Source organism: Topomyia yanbarensis, chromosome 3, assembly GCF_030247195.1.
Source record: "Topomyia yanbarensis strain Yona2022 chromosome 3, ASM3024719v1, whole genome shotgun sequence".
In the NCBI taxonomy this organism is placed as follows: domain Eukaryota; kingdom Metazoa; phylum Arthropoda; class Insecta; order Diptera; family Culicidae; genus Topomyia; species Topomyia yanbarensis.
The window spans coordinates 366,516,964-366,539,228 of NC_080672.1; the positions used below are offsets into that span (position 1 = coordinate 366,516,964).

General features: G+C 40.5%; 3 protein-coding genes across 4 annotated transcripts; 1 reads left to right on the forward strand and 2 right to left on the reverse strand.

The window, feature by feature from the left end:
- Nucleotides 1-3,702: 3,702 nt before the first annotated feature.
- On the reverse strand, nucleotides 3,703-6,701 carry LOC131689948 (solute carrier family 66 member 3). Its single transcript, XM_058975347.1, has 4 exons — nucleotides 5,954-6,701; nucleotides 5,778-5,898; nucleotides 4,457-5,711; nucleotides 3,703-3,989 (listed from the first exon to the last, which is right to left on the reverse strand). The coding sequence occupies exons 1-3, from the start codon at nucleotides 6,341-6,343 to the stop codon at nucleotides 5,584-5,586; spliced, it is 639 nt and encodes a 212-aa protein (XP_058831330.1). The 5' UTR covers nucleotides 6,344-6,701; the 3' UTR covers nucleotides 3,703-3,989; nucleotides 4,457-5,583.
- LOC131689942 (uncharacterized) lies at nucleotides 4,895-18,058 on the forward strand. 2 transcript variants are annotated; one of them, XM_058975341.1, is made up of 5 exons: nucleotides 4,895-4,986; nucleotides 16,612-16,897; nucleotides 16,975-17,479; nucleotides 17,535-17,822; nucleotides 17,890-18,058. In XM_058975341.1, exons 1-5 carry the CDS (start codon nucleotides 4,978-4,980, stop codon nucleotides 18,056-18,058), a joined length of 1,257 nt encoding a protein of 418 aa, XP_058831324.1. In that variant the 5' UTR covers nucleotides 4,895-4,977. The 2 variants fall into 2 exon arrangements, with proteins under 2 accessions (XP_058831324.1, XP_058831323.1); XM_058975340.1 differs by lacking the exon at nucleotides 4,895-4,986 and adding an exon at nucleotides 16,303-16,551.
- A 62-nt stretch (nucleotides 18,059-18,120) lies between these two features.
- Nucleotides 18,121-21,133, reverse strand: LOC131689936 (NF-X1-type zinc finger protein NFXL1). Its single transcript, XM_058975331.1, has 4 exons — nucleotides 20,120-21,133; nucleotides 19,121-20,056; nucleotides 18,594-19,052; nucleotides 18,121-18,537 (listed from the first exon to the last, which is right to left on the reverse strand). Exons 1-4 carry the CDS (start codon nucleotides 21,116-21,118, stop codon nucleotides 18,121-18,123), a joined length of 2,811 nt encoding a protein of 936 aa, XP_058831314.1. The 5' UTR covers nucleotides 21,119-21,133.
- Between the last annotated feature and the right edge of the window lie 1,132 nt (nucleotides 21,134-22,265).

The following is a 22,265-nucleotide window of genomic DNA, read 5'->3' on the forward strand; positions in this document are numbered from 1 at the left end:
TAGAGAATGCATTGTCCTGTTTGAATCCATCCAACATTCAGCGTCCCATTCAGCGTCTTACGAATCTGTTTTGCTGGAATGCCATTTCCAACCATTATTTACCAAGTTTAATTTCACCGCCTTAAAATCAATAAACTGATGCTGAGTTCACAAGTTGTATTCTCGGAATTTATCCACAGTTTGTCGCAGGGTAACCTTCGGTCGGTCTTTGATGATCCTTCTCGAAACCTACTTTGCTATTGATCGATAAAGGATACAGCGAACGGGAGCACACGCCACAGCAAAGAAAATTCATGGGCCCCCAATCGACAGTTGTGACTTACCAGATTAAGTTTTTGTAAAGCATTTTTTTTTGCTTCGTAAGGAGTGTCTTATAAATTTTTCATAGGTAAACATAATTCCATTGTAAAAAAATAAAGGAAAATGATCTGAATTGACTCGTAGGGAGGTCCGAACTATTTCTACATTGTAAAAGGATTGAAAAACGTAGAGGTTTGTAAACCGTAGCCTAGCGCTGCCATTGAGTGGTGCAAATGAGCCTTTTATGGCACCAAAATGTAGCTGAGGTTTCAAACTAACAATTAGGACTTTGACCGGTAATTTTTTTTCACATCTATCCACCTAAAAGGGCGATTTGCTTTAGTAGGTCCGAATAGCCCCGGGTTGTCCTGTTGATTATTGGCGGAGTTATGGCCTTTTCCCCGACACCCTTTTTTAATTTAAGAGACTTGCGGCGATCACGATTGAAAACCAATAGATCATCTAAAATCTCAAAACTATTTAAAATTCCATTAGTATAGGAGTAATCCTCGTACCTTAACGATTAGTTGAATGAATAATAATTTTTTTCTGCATTCGGAACGTTTTCCCTAGAAAATCGATATTTTAAACTCTAAAAATTTATAAAAATATTTAACTATAAAATTAAAAAATTAATTACGATCATTTAAAAAAAATTGGAAAATTGGAGGATCAAGGGCCGTTTCTTCAACATCAGCATAATAAACGTGCACAGCCCTCACTTCGTAAGCACCGATGATGACAAAGACGGTTTCTACGCGTAGCTCGAACGAGAATACGACCGCTGCCCAAACCACGACGTCAAGACGGGACTTAAACGCTCAGGTAGGCCAGGAGGAGGAATTCAGACCGACGATTGGAAAGTTCAGCGCTCACCAGCTGACGAATGAGAATGGCCTTCGACTCATTGATTTCACCGCCTCCAAGAACATGGCCATTCGTAGCACCTTCTTCCAGCACAGCCTCCCTTATCGTTACACCTGGAGATCACCGCTACAGACGGAATCGCAAATCGATCACGTCCTGATCGATGGACGGCACTTCTCCATCATTATCGACAACGGTCGACAACGGACCAGATCTTCACCGTACGGCAAATCCTCCAGAAATGCCGTGAATACCAGGTCCCAAGGCATCACCTGTTCATCGACTTCAAGGCAGCATACGACAGTATCGACCGCGTAGAGCTATAGAAAATCATGGACGAAAACAGCTTTCCCGGGAAGCTGACTCGACTGATCAAAGCAACGATGGACGGTGTACAAAACTGCATAAGGATTTCGGGTGAACTTTCCAGTCCATTCGAATCTCGACGGGGACTTAGACAAGGTAATGGACTCTCGTGTCTACTATTCAACATCGCTCTGGAAGGTGTAATGCGACGAGCTGGGGCACGATCTTCACGAAATCCGACCAATTTGTATGCTTCGCGGATGACATGGACATTATCGCCCGAACATTTGGAACGGTGGCAGACCTGTACACCCGGCTGAAACGCGAAGCAGCGAAGGTCGGACTGGTGGTAAATGCGTCCAAAACAAAGTAAATGCTGGTAGACGGAACCGGAAACGACAGGATCCGGATAGGAAACAGCGTTACGATCGACGGGGATACCTTCGAGGTAGTGGAGGATTTTGTCTACCTAGAATCCTTATTAACGGCTGACAATAACGTGAGCCGTGAAAACCAAAGACGCATCATCAGTGGAAGTCGGGCCTACTATGGGCTCCAGAAGAAACTGCGGTCAAGAAAGATTCACCCCCGCACCAAACGCACCATGTACAAAACGCTTATAAGACCGGTGGTTCTCTACGGGCACGAGACTTGGACCATGCTCGAGGAGGACCTGAAAGCGCTAGGAGTTTTCGAGCGACAGGTGCTAAGGACGATCTTCGGTGGTGTGCAGGAGAACGGTGTGTGGCGGCGAAGAATGAACCCAGTATCCAAAAGGTGGCCAAAGCTGGGAGGATACGGTGGGCAGGGCATGTTGCAAGAATGCCGGACAACAATCCTGCAAAGATGGAGTACGCTAATGATCCGGTTGGTACAAGAAGGCGAGGAGCGCAGAGAGCACGATGGGCGGACCAGGTGGAACGTGATTTGGCGAGTGTTGGGCGTAACCGACGGTGGAGAACTGCAGCTACAAATCGAGCATTGTGGAGGAAAATTGTTTATTCAGTGTTGTCATGAAATTGATGTTGAACTGAATAAATGAATAAATAAAAAAATCGATTTTTTGAAAAATGAAAAGGTATGTTACCCCTTTAAAATGACTGTAGATATTTTATCTACAATTTCAACTTTTAATCACCATAATAGTCTATACTGTGTAGAAAAGCCTTCCGAATAAGGGTCTATTTCAATTTTTTGTTTCAGATGAAACATATGGGCTAAAGCTTTCACGAAGTTTGAGTCGTCCGCTATTTTTATTTATTTTAAAATATTTTTTTTTGTAAATATATGTTCAAAAATACGCAAAGGATCTTTTGTTTCTCTTGTTTTTAATGGTCAAAAAAAATTCTAAAAAAACGCCTTTTTATGAGCCACTGATGAGGAGACCCCTTTAAGCGTTCAAGTGGGTGAATTGAGAACAGTGAGTTTAGTTATGTACGGTATACAAGCTAGACTCGATGGCGGATCCAACTCATGTTGTCTTAAATCATAATACATTTGGAACCATATCAGATGTTGCTTAAAGCTGTTCTCAACTCCTTTTCGGCATTTTTCACGAAGCCACCAGTGTTACGGCTTAGTAAGGCCAAACTGGTGTCGAATGGGTCCATATCGCTAGTGCTTCGGTTAAAAATTTCGTAGACAGTCTCGATTGTTATTAGAATAGAACATTCATATGCGATATTAAAATATTTCGAAATATATTTCGAGATCAACTTTTTTACACAATCTCGCCAACATGATTCTAATGTGGGGAGCTTGGGTTGCTTATCTATCCTTCTGGCCATCATATCGTATAGTAGATACACTTAATATGTGTATCTACAAATGCGATATGATACCTGGTCCAGAAAGTGCACTTATTACCTGGCAATCTTCTTTCATTTGATTGTCTGCTCATGAAATCATTTTCCATACCCAAGTATCACATGTGACGCCAGTGATAGATGGAGAAAACCACGAGGATGGTGGAAGAGCAGTGGGTACAAGGCCAAGTGCTTACTGGATGGTACCAAAATGATAAGAAAAGGGGAAAGTAAGGGTTATATTCGTGGTCTGGAAGGAGAGCATTTCACATTTATTTTCATTTTTTTGTATCTTCATTTGTTTCTTGCTACAATATATGCAACTCGGTGCAAGAGAAAATGACGGCCAAAGAAACAGAAAGCCAATAGCCCAAACAGATCAGGAACAGGAAGGAGGACTACGAACAAGGAAACAAACAACAGATGAGAAATCGTTTACTCATTTATTATAACTACGATACTAATAACAATTCTTTTGCTTTTCTTGTCTCGTTTCAGCAAACCAAAATCTCTCTACTATCACTTCCTTTTCTGCCTCCGATTATCCTCTATGTAATGTATCTGAAACGTGTGGGACTGGTTAACAGCCGGCGCCTGCTTGTGGAAGAAACTGGTGTGCTATACGAACTAGCACATACGAACGGTAATGCTTTGTAGGTCCTCATCTTGACAGAGTCTAGATGGGCGGATGAACGTCTGCCAGGGTGTGGGCTGAGAAATGACAATGACAATCTTGTCAAAATGATTCTAATTACTTACAAATAAAAATAAAAAGGTAAACAATTTCAAAGACACAACCGAAGTGAAGTAGAATCCATTTTAGCCTATTGATTTGAATGCAACAATTGTTTCTATCTTCTGAATGATTGTATTAGATAGGTTATTCCGGAATGCACAAGCATCACAATTTTATTAAGTTTTCGACAAATAATCAAATTCAAATTGTACGATGGTTTTGAAAAGGACGTTTAATTTGTATAGTGGATAAATTAAAACTACCTTCAACATCTAACATCTACCTGATTTTGTTTTAAACATTTCCGAAGATTGTTACATTCGAATAAACAGGCTAAAGTGTATTCTACTTCACTCCGGTTATGTCTCTGATATTTTCAATTCAACAACAATATTCTAGTGTTGAGCGAACCAACGCGAGATAGTTATTTCAAACAGTATACTTTTCTAAAGTTTATCGCTATTTGGAAGATGAAACCAAGCTGTCTTGATGCCTTATCCACGACGAAATGATAGTTCAACTGAGTCGGATGACGTTTCCGCGTGAACGTAACGATTGAGCATTTACTCTGGTTTAAAACTATTTTGTTTAGATGACAGCACGCTCTAAAGCTCTCCAGTTCACTCTGAAGAAACTCGGCATCAGTTTGAGCTGAGTTTTTCTTTCAGCTGCGATTGGAGTACAACACGAAATCAGCAAAGTTGGAACGAGCTTGGCATCTCAAAACAATTTAAGGGTATCCCTGTGGCCAAAAGATGACAACTGAAAATGAAAATTGAAAATATGCGCCAGTTGAAGTATGATTGGAAGTGTGCTGTCGATAATTGAGGAAATATTAAATATCGTAATTATATTGTTCTTTAGAGGAACCAAACGGTGAAGATGAGGTAGTGAAAAAAGGGAAGACAAGCTAAGACATAAAACATCCACATTGAAAAAAAAATCATTGGTATCCACAAAAGGATGGAGGAGGTAAATATTACCATGTTTAATAATGAATGTATCAATACAAAAGAAAAGGTAAGCAATATTCGTTTTACACTGTATTGCAATCGAAACATTGTTGAATGGAGCTCCTTATAATAAACCCACCCCTATACTAATACAAAGTCCAATTCCTGAAAAATTTGTGATGGCAGCATGGGTTCCGTGCATTTTCGAAAGTAGTACGGTCGAAAAACTTCAGCGTGACGATTCATGGACCTTCTATTTCGACAGATTTTACAACCGATTCTTACAATACTGGACAAATTGCCAGGTTATGTTGCCAGACCAGGGCGCATACAAACAGTTGCTTTGCTACGTTATACGTATTTAAAAAGCATCCTTTTATTTGTCTTTTTTCGTTTGCTAAAGCTAACAAATTAGCTAAATTATTGGATAAAAAGCTTGTGCAGAATATGTTATGACATTCCTTGCTATGTGCAGACTAGATTAGTAGTCTTATTGATGCTACTGCCTCGTTATAGGCGTTTACACATAAAATTAGTGTGACTGTTGTTATTTGAAACGAGCAATCGCAATTGGAAACCAGTGGATGTAGGTTACATCACCACACCGCCGCTCGTATTATTCCTGTTTTGGTTTCTTGTAGTACCAAGCCGCTAGCAGTACCGATGCGCTTAGAACAGAAGATATTCCAAAATTGGCCAGCAACATTTTGTCGCCGGAGTCGAGTAGGATGGTGTAAATGCGAGCTGAAAATACCGTACAAGTATATAAATTAGGATAATCCTCCTACCAATAGAGTCTTAGTTTTCTACTTGAATTAGTAACTGCGGAAATGCCCCAGGTTATCAAGCTAACTGATTGAGAATCTTTCGTTCGTAGTATGGCTACAAGCTGCATGACTTTGCTGGTAGCGCCAACTGGTGTCGTGAACGGCTGAAATAATAATAATCTAAACCAATCTGAAACTACCGAATGATGTTTGACCTACCACAAGCATCATCAGCAAACTCCCAGGAATAATTTCGGTGGCAAATCCGACAAACACCACCAAATAAACTGCGGACCAAATATAAGACGTCTGGTTCAAAAGGTTTTTATATTTGAGTACTACATACACCAACACGTATTCCTGAATTAGTAGAACAGGATACTCCATGTATGACAGAAGGGCATACCGATTGGTGAAGTTGTACAGCATCGTCACCGTGTAGCTGCAAAGCTCCATTAGCAACGCACTTAATGATAGTCCCGTAGCGGAGTGCAGCTTCCGTACGGTTTGAATTTGCGGCACCTTGCAGAACAAACAGGAAGCAACCGTGAAGAGCGAAAGCAAATCCGCTATTATGTACAGGATACCTCGATCGTCTAACAGATCCATTTTTGTTCTTTAGTTGTTATATAAGGGTTTCTGAATTTCAATCTGTTCTGGAACACTTTATTGCTTAGGTTTGTCAGATTTTACTACTTGTTATCCCATCATTGTCACTGGGTCAGTTTCAAAACAACTTGTGGCTAAAATGATATGAATCAAACTTTGTGTTTAGTTTTGATACCTAGTATAGACACGAATTGCATTTGCAAAATTTACACACTCAGTACAGCCTGCGGTTTAATTTCAAATGACACACCTCGCCGGGTTTCTGTCGTCTAATTATATCAGTTTCGCATGAAGTAATATTTTTCATGGACACCTCAGGGAAGATGCAAAGAAAAATATTGCCTCTAGCGGTAAGTGACCTTACCTGGTTGTTGATAAAATGTGTATAGAAATGAAACTGCAATCAAAGCCGGGGCTGACATACATACCAATACATAGTTGTTCATTCATGACACATGTTCGGTACTACGATGAATAAATACAACTTATCTACCACAACGTGAGACAGAATTGGTGGCTGTTTGTTAATGAAACGAAACGAAATTTTGACTGAAAGGCATATGCGTGCGCAGTCTTGTCTATCAGGGGGAGGGGTGGTCTAACAGCTTAAATATTTTCAGTTTTGTTAAGCCTTCATTGTCGGTTAGATTTGTGGTCGAAATTCGGATACCAAAACAGTTATTTTACTTATATTTTTCTATTTGTTTTTTCATTGATGTCTCGCTTCTGTCCGCACCGTCGCCAGAGAGGTGACTTCACCATCTGGACCCTACATATCAGCCCATCAATAAATGGACCGGAACCAACGGTTTTACTTCCGAAGGAAGACGTGACAACAGATTTTTCACCTCAGATAGTTGCAACGACCTTGGTTAGGATTGAACCCAGACCCACTGGTGTGAGTAGCGGTTACTACTCAGTCACCGGTGCCGTCAGTTATTTTACTTAGTTTACAAATTTAAGTTATTTATTTCTCAGATCTAACAACTTAGTTTGCAAAAAACGATAACCAAAGTATTTTGCAGATCTTATTTTTATTCCATTTGTTCCAATATGTTTATTTGTCACGGCATTTACGAAGACTTTTTACACCGAAGTTTCTTTTTTTACATAGCATATTACAAAAATTCTTAAGACTAATTTTAAGCTAGTATGATAATAGTAATTTGTCTAAAACTAACACTATGATAATTATCATCACATTAATGTTTACTTTTTTCTTAGATTCTTGTATTTCATAATGATCTAATATTTTTTCGTTACATTTTTTGGTATTGTCTGAACTTAAAAGAAAACTGAATATTCTAGGAAACTTTAATTGATGAATTATTAACCTAGGATGAGAGCATGAGCAGATGAAACTAATTAAATTTTGTCAGACACTGTTTTTAAAAAATGGTCGATAAGTTCCATGTATAGAGAACCGCGGTAAGCCAAGGATGTCTCTAACAGGAACATGGATTGGTCTTTCTCGGACTGTAAAGAATCTACTAATTGGGATCTGGCTTCACGATATTCAGTGTACGACCAAACAACATCCTCAATGTCGTCTTCACAAGCACAATGATTACCCTCTGTGAGTCCAATACGGTGAAGAGGCGTTTAAAGTGTAATGATTGGACATGAGCCTAGACATCACACGGATGAAGTCCCGACTTGCATCCAACCGTTTGAACCATGCCTTCGTTGATAATTTAAGGATAATTGAATGTAGCCACCGTCCCAGATAATCAATGTCCCAAGATGTTTGTCAACTAGCAAGCGTCCTCTGACGAGAAGGGCTATACAAATTATTGAAAGCTAGAGTAAGTTGATAACATTTTCTTGTTAGGTTATTCAGAAATTCTCGTATTTTCCCCAAAAAGAGCGGATCGTTACTATCAATCCTCATTGAGGGTATAGCTGCAATTGTGTTGATACTATCAGTGAGGATGAAATAATGGGTCGGGGGTATTGTATTTTTTTATTTGACGCGGCTCAATACGTTAGCATAACTGAGCCGTAGGTCTCTAAGGATTTTTACAATGTGTAAAAATTAAAATTAACTTTCAACTATCCGTAGGGTCTTGTTGACGCAGCTTGCTTTTGTGTGTTGAGATCCTCTTCCATGTCGTCACGTCCATGTCGTCATCAGTACTGCATTTATGATGCTCGCGGTCGGATGTTTCTTGTACTTCCGGGTCGCTGTTGTAAATCCTTCTTCATCGGTGTTTGATTGTTTATTGTTGGTTGTTGGTTTGGAGACATTTAGTGTAATGGTGTTACTTCGATGTTGGTAATAGCAGTTAGTTTTGTGATACTGAGCCCGATAGTTTTTGAGCTGGCGTTTGTAACTGCTCGTCGTCGTTGGTTCACCAACCGGTTCTGGTTTAGCATACGACGACTGTGTACCGGCTTTGGTCGTAGCGGGGGGAATTTCTTTAACAGCCTCTGCGCAAGGTTTTGTAGAGGCTGATCGCATTATTGGCACGTAGGAATCTGCCTTGGGTACGTGACTAGTGTTCTTTGAGAATGTACAATACCTTGAGGGCATTTGCCTGAGATGGTCAAGTAGGAGGAAATAGGTTTAATCGGCCGCATTCTCACTACACGAACGCCGTTGTCAAGTCCTAGGAAGAAATGCCTCCTAGTATCTTCTTTAGCACTATCCACCTCTCCGTATTTTGACATGAGTTTTTTGATAGCGGCGGAACTAGTACGTGGTGCCAGATCATGTAGCTTTATTTCAATACTGTCATTATCAATATACGTTGGGGTGCTGTATAAAATGTCATTACATTCAACGGCGTGTTTCAAGTTGTTCTGCGAAGCGAATGATTCTGCTTGACTAATGTTTTTGAACGTAACCAGTACCACATGACGTAAATGATGGAATTGCACAGCACTGACTTCTGCTATGTTGAGCTTCATGTTCACCTTCAATGATTGCTCCACTTCACGAATCAATGGTCTTACCGGACATTTCGCGAAGTCAACAGTAACACAGTTTATCTCCAACGGGACATACTCTTGCTTTGCATTGTCACTCATTGTTTGTTCACGTTTCACACACTAGGTAGAAGGAATCAATTTTTTCTTTTGCAAATAGACAAAGCGGCGGCGCCCGAGTAAATTTGATCACTTCACCTGCTATAGGAGCGGAGCGATTTATAGCTTCTGAACTGAGCAAGATGAGAAACCGAACTCTATTGTGCTGATTAGTTGCAAACTATAGTGAACTGCTGCTAGTTCGGTTATATAGACAGAGGCGGGTTCTGCAAATTGAAGAGAAATTGAAAAATTATTGTTGGAAATACCGAAACCAGTGGTCTCACAGATTCGTGACCCATCAGTGTAAAACATTTTACTTGTTTACTTTTAAATATTTTAGGGATCTCCAGCGAGCGTAGGTTATCCGGGATTCGACGAGTCTCCGCTTGCATGGACGTGTCGAAGAATAAAGTGAATTCGGGAGTACCTAGTATATTAGTGCATGCGGGAACATACCTAGCAGACGTTATTTCTTGTGACATGTGATTAGAATACACTGTCATTAATCTGGTTTGGGATTAAACCTGAACAAGTCTTTCAAAATTTTCAATTACTGGTAGCTTCATAACCGCACATCGAATAAGTAAACGAAAGGAAATATCCCAAAACCGATATTTTAAAAGAAGAACTCCCGCTAGTACGCCATTTGTTCTTTTTTGCGTAAGCGAGTTGGATTTCTGACGAAAGTAGCGCAGGATGCAGGATAGCATTGCAATCGGACGATACGAGTTATGATCGGAGGCTGGTTTTCACGGTTTTGGAATGGCGATAACTCTCACTTGTCTCCAGTCACGCGGGACAATGTTCTGCTCAAGAAACTGGGTAAATAAATTCCAAGTCGAATTTAATTCCGTCTGGACCCGGAGCTTAGAGAGAATTGCAATTGAAAATTCCACCATCGTCAAGGGCGAATCTACTTCGCCTCATATGCATCAGACCACTCTTTGTCCCACCAAGGATTAGGAGGCCGTCTATTAATTGTCATGCCTGGATTGCATTTCGTTTGTGCTTGTTTTGCTACCTTAATAATCAAACCCGCTAGGAATTCATATTCTTCGGTAGGGGCTAGCTCTTCGGCAGAAGCAAGAGAAGTGTAAATTATTGCTTCGTAATTTTCCAATCACTATTTCATGTCAGATCATAAGAAATATTGATTGAATTTGTGAGGCCTGATTCACTGTTAATTGAAATAACGACAGGCAAAGGATCGCTGCCGTGAGGATCGGGTACAACTTTCCACGTGCAATCTAACCGAAGTAACATCGAGAAGTGACAGACTTGTCCCTCTTTACCGTGAGGACCGACCGAACCGAGTAAGGAGGAACAAGTCTGTCTTTGCCAGGAGACATGCTGGTGGACTTAAGTGATTCGTAGTAATGCTGCCTAAACTCAAACTCCACCAGCAGAAGACAAAAGTTAAGCCCATAAGGTATTAAGCCTGTTCTAATAACCCTGCCACTTCTAGTTTTCCGATCTGTATATTTCACATCCCTAGCCGTAGTACTCAAGTAAGAGCAAGGATGTGAAGTATACAGATAGGAAAACTAGAAATGGCAGGCTCATTAGAACAAGTTTAATACCTTAATACATCGTATGGATCTAAATTTCTTAACTTTCCCTACCCAGTAATCTCTAGCTAATTGAATGTCGTCAAAATGTAAAAAAGATAATTGTAATTTTAAAAGAAAGGCTAGCTGACCCAAACATGAAAAGTGAAACCAAAATGCACGAGGAAAGAGAGTATTTGTGCAGGCTTACCGCTCAACCATCGTGACTTACTCGTCCTCTATTCCCGGACACAGAGATACTCCCGTTCAGTCAGAACACATATCTGCAGCTCCTTCATTCCGGGACTCTTTCGCCTTGTACGATTTGTCGTGTCGTGCTTAGTTGTTCTGCTGCGAGAGTTCCCTCACGCGCAAACAAATGAACAACGCGACAGCACCACACCGGAACAGATGATCCTGGAAATCCTTTACGGGAAGACCAAAACCATGAACTCTGGGATGTTTCTAACTTTGTTTCACCGCTGTTCATCGCCACCACCGGTGGTGCTGCCAGATCCGCGATTGATTCCGAATTCGCTATGGTGCGACAGACTAATTGGCAATTTTCGATCATTCATTTATCGCAAATTTCCCGCAATCACTTAGAAACCACTTCAAGAAATGTTACGCGTTATGATTGCGGATGGAGACGTACACTCGTAGGCCGCGAGAAGAGAATTGATAATGCAGCGGAGAAAAACTGGTTCTGTCTTTTGCTGCTAGCTCCCACAAATAATTTGCGTTTTTTTCCTTTTTTGGGCCCTCTCGCCACACGTCCGCACTCAACCGGCTATGACTTTTTTGAACCATGCGGTTTTTTGTTTGACAGCTCCAGTGCTGTTGTCATCCCGCGACTAACAATCCATCGTGGGTGGGGTGCGTTCACACCCTCCATTTACCCACTTTAAAAGTAACATAATTCCACATTCAACGGCTGCGCTTTTTTATTTTTGCCGGTTAATGATGACTTGCTCTCGGTCTGACAGATCGCCCTCAAACTGCCTCGTATATATGAGCAACCGAAAATAAAAGTCGCAAGGGTAGAACATGCTTTGCAAAACTCGTTTCAAGCATACAGTACTGGACAAAATAAATCATACGCCACTTATTTTTATTTTTCGTGATCAATATCTCAGCCAGTTTTGAAATTAGCAGGCTGGTCCCTTGGGGAATGTTACTGTATTTTGTCATGATAAAAATTTGCCGATATGAAAAATATACGATAATGCATGACTTTCTCAATATGTATTGATTTATAATAAGGAAACTGTATTGATATGGACAATAAACACGCCACCAAGAGCATTGAAGTTGGCACGCCGTACCGGTGCTCAACAGCAGACACCGGTCGGCGATACCAAGGCACCGGTGTCGGTGCCAGCGCATGATATTTAACCACCGTGCTCGTTGCTTCGGCAAAGCACCGACCCGAGTGTTTCTGACTTCGGTAGGCACCGTAACCGAGGTGCATCTCACATCGGCAGGCACCGCAACCGAGGTGTTTCTGACATCGGCAGGCACCGTACCGAGTGTTTTTAAATTCGTAAAACACGGCAGCTTATATTTCGGTAGCGATTATCGCCGCGCTATTGCTGTCGCTTGGTAAGTGGCTCAAAGCAATTTGGTGCGTTCATATGCATGAACGAGCTTGGTACTTTGAAGAATCTGTAATGCACTTTACAGCAAGGAAGGATTAAGTAGGTATGCAAGTAGGAATTATAAATGGATGAATGAATGGATTTAAATTGGCGTTGGTACTGGAGTCGAATTGTACATCTTAGCCAACTCTTACATCAAACAACTTTAGGCCGAGTATTACGTTTGAAAACCATAACTGACCTTTATTCAGTATCAAAATTAAAAAGATTTTTCTGCACTTTATTTAAATATCGTCCGGTCATTTGTATTCTTTAAAAATAAGAGAAAATTCTCTTCTAAAAACTAATAAAATTAATATTGAGACTAACTATTTAACGATTAATAGCGATTGGATTGTAACCTCCACATTTGTATTACTAAAAGTTTCGTTGAAAGACTAAAGTGTCAAAGTTTTCCGCTACTTAGTACTAGATAGCTCAGTTTGAAAATTTTATTCAGGTATGCAAATACATATGCGCCTAAATTAAATTGAAAAGCAAATAGGAATGCATTGTAGAAAAAATGTTGATTTTAAATATTTTTATTCGGTCAACACCTTTCATATGTTTTGTATAATTTTAAGACTTTTGACTCCAAATTGTTAAAATTATTATTACCGTTGCCAAATTTACATTAATAGAGGAAGTCAGAAGTGTTGCAAGTTCCCAGTTTGACGGTTGTATTTTTCATTTGTCTCGAAATGCTCAAAATAATGTCCCGTCATTATAAAATTAATAAAAATATGATTTCTGAAAAAGTAGTATAAGTCACGGTCGTTAAGTATCCTGCTTCAGTATTCAGCTTTAGTCATAACTTCAAAAAGAAATTATGTTTCCAGCCATCAGTCTGGAAAGTGAATATGTCACTGATTGAGAAAACATTTTAGTTTTTAACTCTAGGTAGCAAGATCATTATTTTAAATCAATGGAAATTCTCTTTTGTGCATAGGCAAAATCGAACATGAAATTGTAGTATTTTAGTAAAATTTCTAAAGTGGCGGCTTCAGCTAACATCAAATGACTTCATAAGTGCCGTGTATGAATTAAACAAAAACTTTAGGACCAATATTTTCAGTCTACCTTTCGAGAAAATGTGAGTGGATCCAACTAGATTGTATTGCAATTTTTAGAATTCAATACAAATCAGACCAACTCCCGATTACATCTGATCCTATTTTGTCATTCTAATAAATTCAATCAAATATATTGTTCATTTGTCAAAATTTATAGTAAAAGTAAAAAGAAACAACTTATCATATGATAATATGCAAGCGAATAAAGTCAACTCGCGTGGGAACATATCATTTACATACGCGTTTAAATTTCTATGACTTACACAAACTCAACACAATTTATACCGATGGTCTATTGACGAACCAAGCCAAATTCAAGTATCATTTCTTAAGAATGTTGTTAGCTTTTAGTTTTCACAAACTCTTCAACTCATGTTTGCCATCTCCGACGGACTATAAAAAGTTATGTCGATGATAGATGCCCGACCGTATCAGCAAAAATCATCGCATATCCTTACATCGATCACTGTTTCCAGTACAGTTATACTCTCTATGACTGTCTACTTACCCACTATACTGTGCAAGAATTGAAATCTCCTTAGACAGTCAAATGAAATTTTATGTATCTAAAATGCATGCAGAAATTAAATTTTGCCGATCAAATTGTAAAAAACCTATTTGAAGCTGGCTTTTTTATACCTTAAAGCAGAATAGATATAAAAAGGACAAGGTATCGGATCAATTATTACAAATGCAGAATATAGCAAGACAAAAATCTAGTATTCAGATTTCAAACTGCATCACCAGAATGTGGTTTGGGTGATCACTTACCATCTTGTCAACTAAATTTGTCTTTGTTTTATTGAGTTTACATGCGGAATAATGCATATAGCTTATATAGTATAACTATCGAAGAACTGATAAGGATTAGGACACTAGCTAGCGATATTTATGTGCCAGAAAAGTAATGAAGTCCGGCCAAAATTCATTTCTATGCATTGTGCTATGTTAGAAGTTTTGTAATGGCACTGGTAATGACGTATAATGCGGAAATAAATCGTATGTGCGCACCTCGATTGTGCCCTAACGCCTTTACATAAGATAACGTGTTTCAAGTAATTTTGAAAACTGAAGTTCTCTGCAGTAGGTAACTTGCTACAAATGATATTAACAATTCCAGTTCCATTAGAGTAAAGCAAAGCCTCCCTCCTTTTTAACTTACCAGGCCGGAGTGCTTGGAATGAATATAAAATATTTGAGAAACACTATCACCTTATACATGACCTTGTTTTAGCGAAGGACCACAATTTTATATGAGATTTTTATCAAAACAACATTCACTTTCCAAGAATAATCGACTTACAGGTAATAGCATCACCGGATAAACTGATTTTTTCAGTGTCTCCATTTTGTCAGCCTAAAAAGCACTATGAGGCAGTTCATCACTATTTTAGCTAAATATTGTAATAGAGTTTGCGACATGAAATGACTCAATACTTTATTATTACGACCAGCAATAGATAGATTATCTAAAAATTGGTACCAAAGTTTCGTATAATAAAAATTACCCAAATACTGTGAAATACTAGTGATTGATTGATCGAAAATTCGAAACGTGTGCCCAATTCTAACGCCATAATAAGATTGAGTTGTATAGAAAGACCAACTAAATGGCGGCAATAGGAATAGGTTCAAATTGAAGTTAAGCACCATATGTGCGTTATCCGTATAGATTGGGATCATAAAAAAAGGTGTTTATCGATGGCAAAGTTCATATCTTTTGCTTTCAATTAGATATACATTTGCAAGAAGATAAAGAAATAGAATTTTCGTTGACTAGTATTTCCAAGACGCAAAATTAAAAAAATCCACTATCCGCGATCTATACTTGCATCGACTTTGGATATTTTATAATTACATATCTAACTAAAAATCAAACTGCCGTGATAATAGAAGTATATTTGCTGTTCTCTTTTATTCCGTCGCACCGAAAAATCTTTTTTCTTTCTTTTTGTGCATATGCTAGCGGGCTTAAACATTCTCGCTTTGATACGGGTGCAAAGTCAAAGAGTTTCCGAGGTGTTATCCGAAGTTGAAAGCGCTCGGCTCCGGTGCTTCAGAAATTTTAAAGCACCCGCCCGAGTGTTTTCCGAAGCATCGAAGCACCGGATCGAAAATTTAACACCGCCACCGACACAGGTGCTTCGTTTATCGTGTATCGGTGCTTCGCATCGAGCACTGGCTTGGGGTGCTCATTTCAATACACTCGGTTGCGGTGTTAAAATGCAGCACGCGGTGCCGTGGCGTGTTGCTGGAGGCACTACAGTCTCAGCCGGTTGCAAAAACTTTTATGACTTGTACCATCTGTTGATTTTATCGATTTATTCCTTACTTCGTTGCTCAAACAAAGTGAGATATGCAGTAAGTGAATTACACATGTTTCTCGTATGTCTTCAATATTATAATTCAACTAACTAAAATAAAAAAAAATCTGTGCAGGCACCCATCCCCCTCCCTGGACACACCAATGCTGAAAGGATTAAGTTTTACGTCCTCTATATACACCCATATTTACTGCCTGTAATGTATGTCAGTCCTATAAGGATAAGGAATCTCATAGAAACATTTTTATATCGTTCAGAAACTGAGAGTTTGATCAGAATTCATGGTACATTCAAAACTGAACAAATCTGAAAAATTTGTGAACTCAAAACATATATTTTTAGAAGAAAATATGTTTTATTTTGTTAACTACCGTTATCAAGCGAGGATAGCGGCTAATCTAGCTCTTAGTCTTGATAGTATGTAGAAAGCCTGTAGTATTAGTGCTTTCGCAAGTAAAAGAAAACCGAACAAAAATTCGTACATTCATTCGCGATACGCGCAAATCAGAAGCCGAACAGCTGTTGTCAGGGTCAGAAATGAATCGCTATAACTTAAGTACCTTTGGTGTGGAAAAGACGCGAGAAGAACTTACAAACGTAAGGTAGCTTACAGTCATCAGGATATTCGCCGGTATAAATTTAATTTTGTATTTACAGGATCATTCGCCATGGTTCGTCAACTTTCAGGATCCTTCCGAGTTATACCGGGCTCAACCAAGTTACATTTGGTGTCAAGCGGCCTTCTTGATCGGAGCGCTTCTCTGCTTGATCCATGCCTTCAAACGCGGAGGTCGGTGGCCTTACCTCTTCTTGGGAGCAATTTGTCATGGATTGTTCGTTGAGCTTCTCACCTACTACGCACCTAGCATCGACAACTTTTGGCACTCAAAAACTCCAATCGATTTCTTCGGCCACCGATTACCGCTGTACATTATTTTCCTATGTAAGCTCCTTAGTAGATTGAGATCTTCTTTATCTTATCTGAAATTAATGGCTCACCGTTTGTTTGTTTTCTTCCAGATCCAGTTTTCTACTATCAAGCTCACTGGGCCGTATCTAAGCTGCATCTGAAATGTCGATGGTCAGAGCACATGGCGGCCGGTTTGTTGGTGGTACTGATTGATCTTCCGTACGACATTGTAAGTGTGAAGTTCGTGCATTGGACATGGCATGACACCGATCCCAACATCGCCGACCGCCACTATTGGGTGCCTTGGAACTCGTACTACTTCCATGCCACGTTCGCTTTCGCCTTCTCTTTCCTGTTTCACAATGTGCGCAAGTGGACAGACCGTCGACAGCTTGAGCGTTGGCAAGCCGGGACGGTCAGGGCGGAACTGGCTGCTGTTTTGGCTGCTGCCTTGCTTTCGTTCCCGGCTGGAGCATTGCTATTTATACCACTATATCACCCCTTCCACGATTTTTACAATGTGCCTGGGGAGGTCACAGCTCTTACGCTACTGTTTGTGTTCCTGACCGTGCTGTGGAAGTTCGATCGAAAGAGCAATCGACGGTTGCCGGAGAAGTGAGCATATCATATTTTTGTTTGGTCTCTGTTTGTCATTTCAATTTATTTTCAGACTAGACACGATGGGCCGGGCCCTGATGGTACACTTGGTCATACATTATGCCGCCTTCTTTGCGATGGTTATCTTCCTCAACCCAGAAGAAGTGGTGGCAGCTGGTCTTCATGAGCCTATAGGCGATTGTCAAGCAAGAACTCCGGTTCATACCGTGCTTAAAACGTTGGAGAAACGCACCTATCTGTGTGTAGACGATTACGACGAAAAGTACTTCGATTTTCATTGTCTGAATAAGCTGCCTAAGGATGGAGCCTATTGGTACACTATCTGTGGTACACCGTTTGAGTAAGTTTCTTCTGTAATAAGGATTTCAGGGCATATCGCCAAGGTGTTCTTTTATGTTCTCTTTTAGAAATCGGGCCGAATATGTGCTTGTGATATCACTGATTTCTTTCGTGGCGTTTATGGTCTTCCGAACAATTCACATTGATTATGACATTCGCTTTGATATCTATGATCTTGTGCGTAAGGAAAAGAGAGATCGACGAGTGGCTTCGAAAGAGGACAAAAAGAAAAAGTAATTGACGAATTAATTGCATTGTTCAAAGAAAAACCAACAGTACTATTATACGGGTATAAATAACTAATCAACTATAATGAAATACGCAATAACTGCAACTACGAGAATTCCCACTGATATTACTACGTACAGCAACCACTTGCTGTCTTTAGTTTCCTCCACCTGAACTCGTTTTCGTTCACGATACTTTTTACGACCGAACTTTCTTTCGTACTCCTCCAGAGCACGTTGATTTTCCGCTGCTTCCTGTTCCTTCTGTTGGCGCTCAATATCCGTCAATTCTCGTTTTTTGTCTTCTTTCAAGACTTCACAACTCTCGTCACATTGCAACGATTTACTTTTGCTCCTGGCGCCGCCACAATTAACTTCCATCTTTCGGTTACGGCAATCACACGTAATCTTGATTTTCTTACTGCACGTCTCCGGATTAGGACAATCACCCGAATGGCAGGTGGAGGTACATCGATGACCACAGGGAAACTAAAATTAATAAGTGAATATAAATCACTTGCTAACCAAAACTTAATATAACCTACATTCTTGATACATTTTTGACCACAGCTAAGAATGGCTTCCCTAAACTGCTTCAACTCGTCCTCAGTTTTATCGTCACCGGAATAAAACTCGTGACACTTGTAGAAAATCTGCGTCAAACCACAATGGCAGGCGGTTTTCGTGGGAACCTGACAGGGATTACACGGTGCTGGATGGCAGGGTCTTTTGCAGGGATGAACACACCCGGTGGGTCTCGGAATCACACATCCTACGTTACACGATTGACACTTTGGATCTTGGTCGGTTGAATTGATTTTCTTCACTGCATGACAAACCAGAGGACACGTGTGAACACCGCATCGCAGTGCTCGATCACAGGCGCGCCCACAGGAGGCTGGTTTTGAGTTATAACACGGCCACAATGACGTCTCGTGACCACCGATGCAGGTTACCGGAACCTTCACCTCGCATTGAGGATGAGGAAGTTTTTTGATCTCGACCTGGAATGGTAGTTAAATCAAGAGATCAAAACGGCTCAATAATCAAACTGATCAACATAAGTACTTACAATTTCCATCGGAACATCCCACGGTCCGACTGGTTTGTGATTTTTATCCTTCGTAACGACCCGCACCGCATCGTGACACTTTGCCTCGCAGGGATGCTCACACATGGTTGTATCGTTAACCAGCGCGCACACCTGCTGGCACGGAGGACATTCGCCTTGATGACAATTGTGTGGGTTAGTGTGGTGACACTTGGAATGAATGCGACACGGCAGTCGACATTTGGGTGAACCGACTTTCCTCTCACGCCCACAAGGAACATCCAGAGTGGTACCACCGCATCTACACTTAACCTGTGCCTTCAGATTGCACGGGTAGCATGGTCCATGGTGGCAAAGTGAATTACATTTATGTTTGCCACAAGGCAATGTTTTACCACACAGCTTATCGCACGGGGGACAGTCGCCGTCGCAGCATTTTCTATTGCAAGGATGTTTATTGCAGCTTCTAACGTTCTTACACTTCGTTTCACAGATCAACTGCTTGTGGCAAGCGACTTCTTTGTCCATATAACCGCATCGACAGGATTTCTTAACCAGCTCAAGACACTGACCACATTCCCCCGGATGACAACGTTCACTACAGCGATGCACCTGGCATTCTAGAAACTTTTGACACGTGTCACCGCAAGTTCCAATTTCCTCCGAGCAGGATGCAATGGAACTAGTTTTTCCACAAGGACATGTCCTTGGCAAGCCTTGCGGACACTCACCACAACTGCCACTGTGACAAACTTTTTCGCAGCGATGTAACCCACAAGCATACTTATTACCACATTCTTTACCGCATTGCCAGTTTGACTCCGAACATTTCACCTCCTTGGTTTTACTGCCGCAAAGGCACTTCTGTCGACTTCGACTTTGACACGGAGGGCATTCGTCGGTGGAATGGCATATTTCACCGCATTCATGGATACCACAATTTCGTTTTTGTTTGCACTGCAAAACGATTAAACTTTATATTATCACTTACAATAAGACATTTTCATGTTCAACACTTACCGTTTTAAGACAGGTCCAGTTCCGCTGCGAACAACGAATCGTTTTCGGCGCCGACTGACCACATTTGCAAGAGATAGCAACCGTCTGAGGACACGGAGGACATGGTCCGGGGTGACAAAGCAGCACACAACTGTGACCACAATCCGGTACCAACCGCTTTCTGCACGTCTCACCACAGGAATGTGGAATAAGCCACAGATGGTTCTGGGGATTTTGCTCCTTCGTGCAGAAACATTCATAGTGCCGTGGTATATCCACCGGTTCGTACTCCTTACGACACTTTGGACAGTCCCAGTGAATGGAAAGAGTCGGCTTCGGAACGTACTCACCCCGGTTATTGTAGTAGCCTTCCTGCTGTTCATGGCTGATACGTTTCAGCGAAATACTGTCATTGGCCCAGCGTTGAATACACAACAGATGGAAAAAGGTATAACAGCTCTTACAGGACCAAATCGAATCCGCTCGCTTTACTGCGCCGATACAAATTAAACAAACCGCCGAGCGGGACTCCAATAAATTTTGCAAATATTCTTGCGTCTTGCCAATATCTCCCCCGGATCCAGTGTAATTTTTCAGCACACCACCCAATATATCCTGCGATGCAGATTCTTCCTCGTCCTCATCCTCGCTGGATTCGTACTGCTGGGTGTACTTTTTAGCCGACTCTAGATGCTTCCGTTGAGCACGGTTAAACTTTTCTTCCGACTGCTTCAGGAAGGTGTTATCATTCCCAGTGGATGCGGGTTGTTTGCTCGATTTCTGACCGTGTGCCGCTTTGGGTCGTTGCGGCTGATTGTTGCTAACAGTTTCTTCGATCTGATTGCGATTCCATGGATTGGACTGTTGGGTGGTACTTCGGTGATTGTTACGGTTACGATGAGCCATACTTTTAACGATTATTGAAGGATTATTTATGGATCTGCTGACTGAATACGTTACAGTTGTAAATTTGACGTTGATTTTTGTCTGTTTTCTCCTGATTTCACTGACGTGGTTCATTCACATGACGTTTTGTACATATGCATGGGTGAATGGATGTCAAAGAAGTAATGTTGGTGCGAGAAGTCCCCTTTTGAAAGTGTATGTAGACAAAAAGTAATCATCCAGTTATCACGGTACATATTTAAATTTTTAAAATGTGAATTTATAATTCTCTTTTCTAATATTATTTTCAATTTATTAAGGGCAGTGGCGGATCCAGGAAAAAAATCTGGAAGGGGTCTCAAATTCCGATTTTGAAATGTTCTTTGTAGAATAAGTAATCTGTAATAATCTCATTTAATTAAAATCAGTTTTGTTGATCCAATCTAGAATGATCTTGAGCTTAGGACGAATTGAAGCAAACAGAAACTAATTTAAAATTTTGCAGCCAGTTAAAAATTTTTGAGGAGAATGGCCCGGACCCCCAGGATCTTCTCCTGGATCCGCCACAGTTAAAAGGTTGCACCACTGTAGAATTTTTTACAAATAATATAGAAAAAAAAAATCGAAGGCTATATTAATAGCTAAATGTCCAAATTCCAATTCTGCCACCATGCTTCTTATGTGTACCCTGAAAACTTTATCCGCGTTTTTCTCGAAACGACATTTTTTGAGTTGACCGAAAACGTAACTCGAACAAATGATTTATGATTGCTTTGAAATTTTCACAGTTTATTCAAAATTGATTTCTCCAGCGACGTACGCAGGATTCGATTTTTTTTATTGCTTAATTTTTTCATCAATTTTGTGTCGATTTTTACATTTTCAGTGTTTTTCACCTAAAAAGAGTGCCATTTCGCGATAAATCAAAATATTGAAAAAAATCTTATAGGATTAGACAGCCGCAAATACTCAACTTCCGTATCGCTGACCGTCTTAGTGACGAGTAAAGAATGCGGTTACTAAGCATTGCGTTTATGCTACCCGAAACACATGCAGATACCCCATCACTGCGCATCGCTTCCAGAATGGACTGAAAGGACACATTGTCAGCAGCGCCCTCAATATCTAGGAATACATCCAAGCGCCCTCAATATCTCGGAATACATCCATCCAGTCGGTTGTCACGGTAAAGATGGACACGTCTATCGATACCAGGACACATGTTAGTGAACTCGGGTGATTCGTAGTTATACTGCCTAAGCTCGACCCTCATGAACAGAAG

Bases quoted from the DNA above. Each gene is read 5' to 3' on its own strand.
- LOC131689948 (XM_058975347.1), bottom strand. From the start codon at position 6,343: ATGGATCTGTTAGACGATCGAGGTATCCTGTACATAATAGCGGATTTG. The intron at 5,899-5,953 runs GTAGGTCAAACA...TTATTATTTCAG, and splicing joins GTTTGCTGATGATGCTTGTG to CCGTTCACGACACCAGTTGG. The intron at 5,712-5,777 runs GTAGAAAACTAA...CGGTATTTTCAG, and splicing joins TTCCGCAGTTACTAATTCAA to CTCGCATTTACACCATCCTA.
- LOC131689942 (XM_058975340.1), top strand. From the start codon at position 16,492: ATGAATCGCTATAACTTAAGTACCTTTGGTGTGGAAAAGACGCGAGAA. The intron at 16,898-16,974 runs GTAAGCTCCTTA...GTTTTCTTCCAG, and splicing joins GCTGTACATTATTTTCCTAT to ATCCAGTTTTCTACTATCAA. The intron at 17,823-17,889 runs GTAAGTTTCTTC...GTTCTCTTTTAG, and splicing joins ATCTGTGGTACACCGTTTGA to AAATCGGGCCGAATATGTGC.
- LOC131689936 (XM_058975331.1), bottom strand. From the start codon at position 21,118: ATGAACCACGTCAGTGAAATCAGGAGAAAACAGACAAAAATCAACGTC. The intron at 20,057-20,119 runs GTAAGTGTTGAA...ATCGTTTTGCAG, and splicing joins ACTGGACCTGTCTTAAAACG to TGCAAACAAAAACGAAATTG. The intron at 19,053-19,120 runs GTAAGTACTTAT...CTACCATTCCAG, and splicing joins GGGATGTTCCGATGGAAATT to GTCGAGATCAAAAAACTTCC.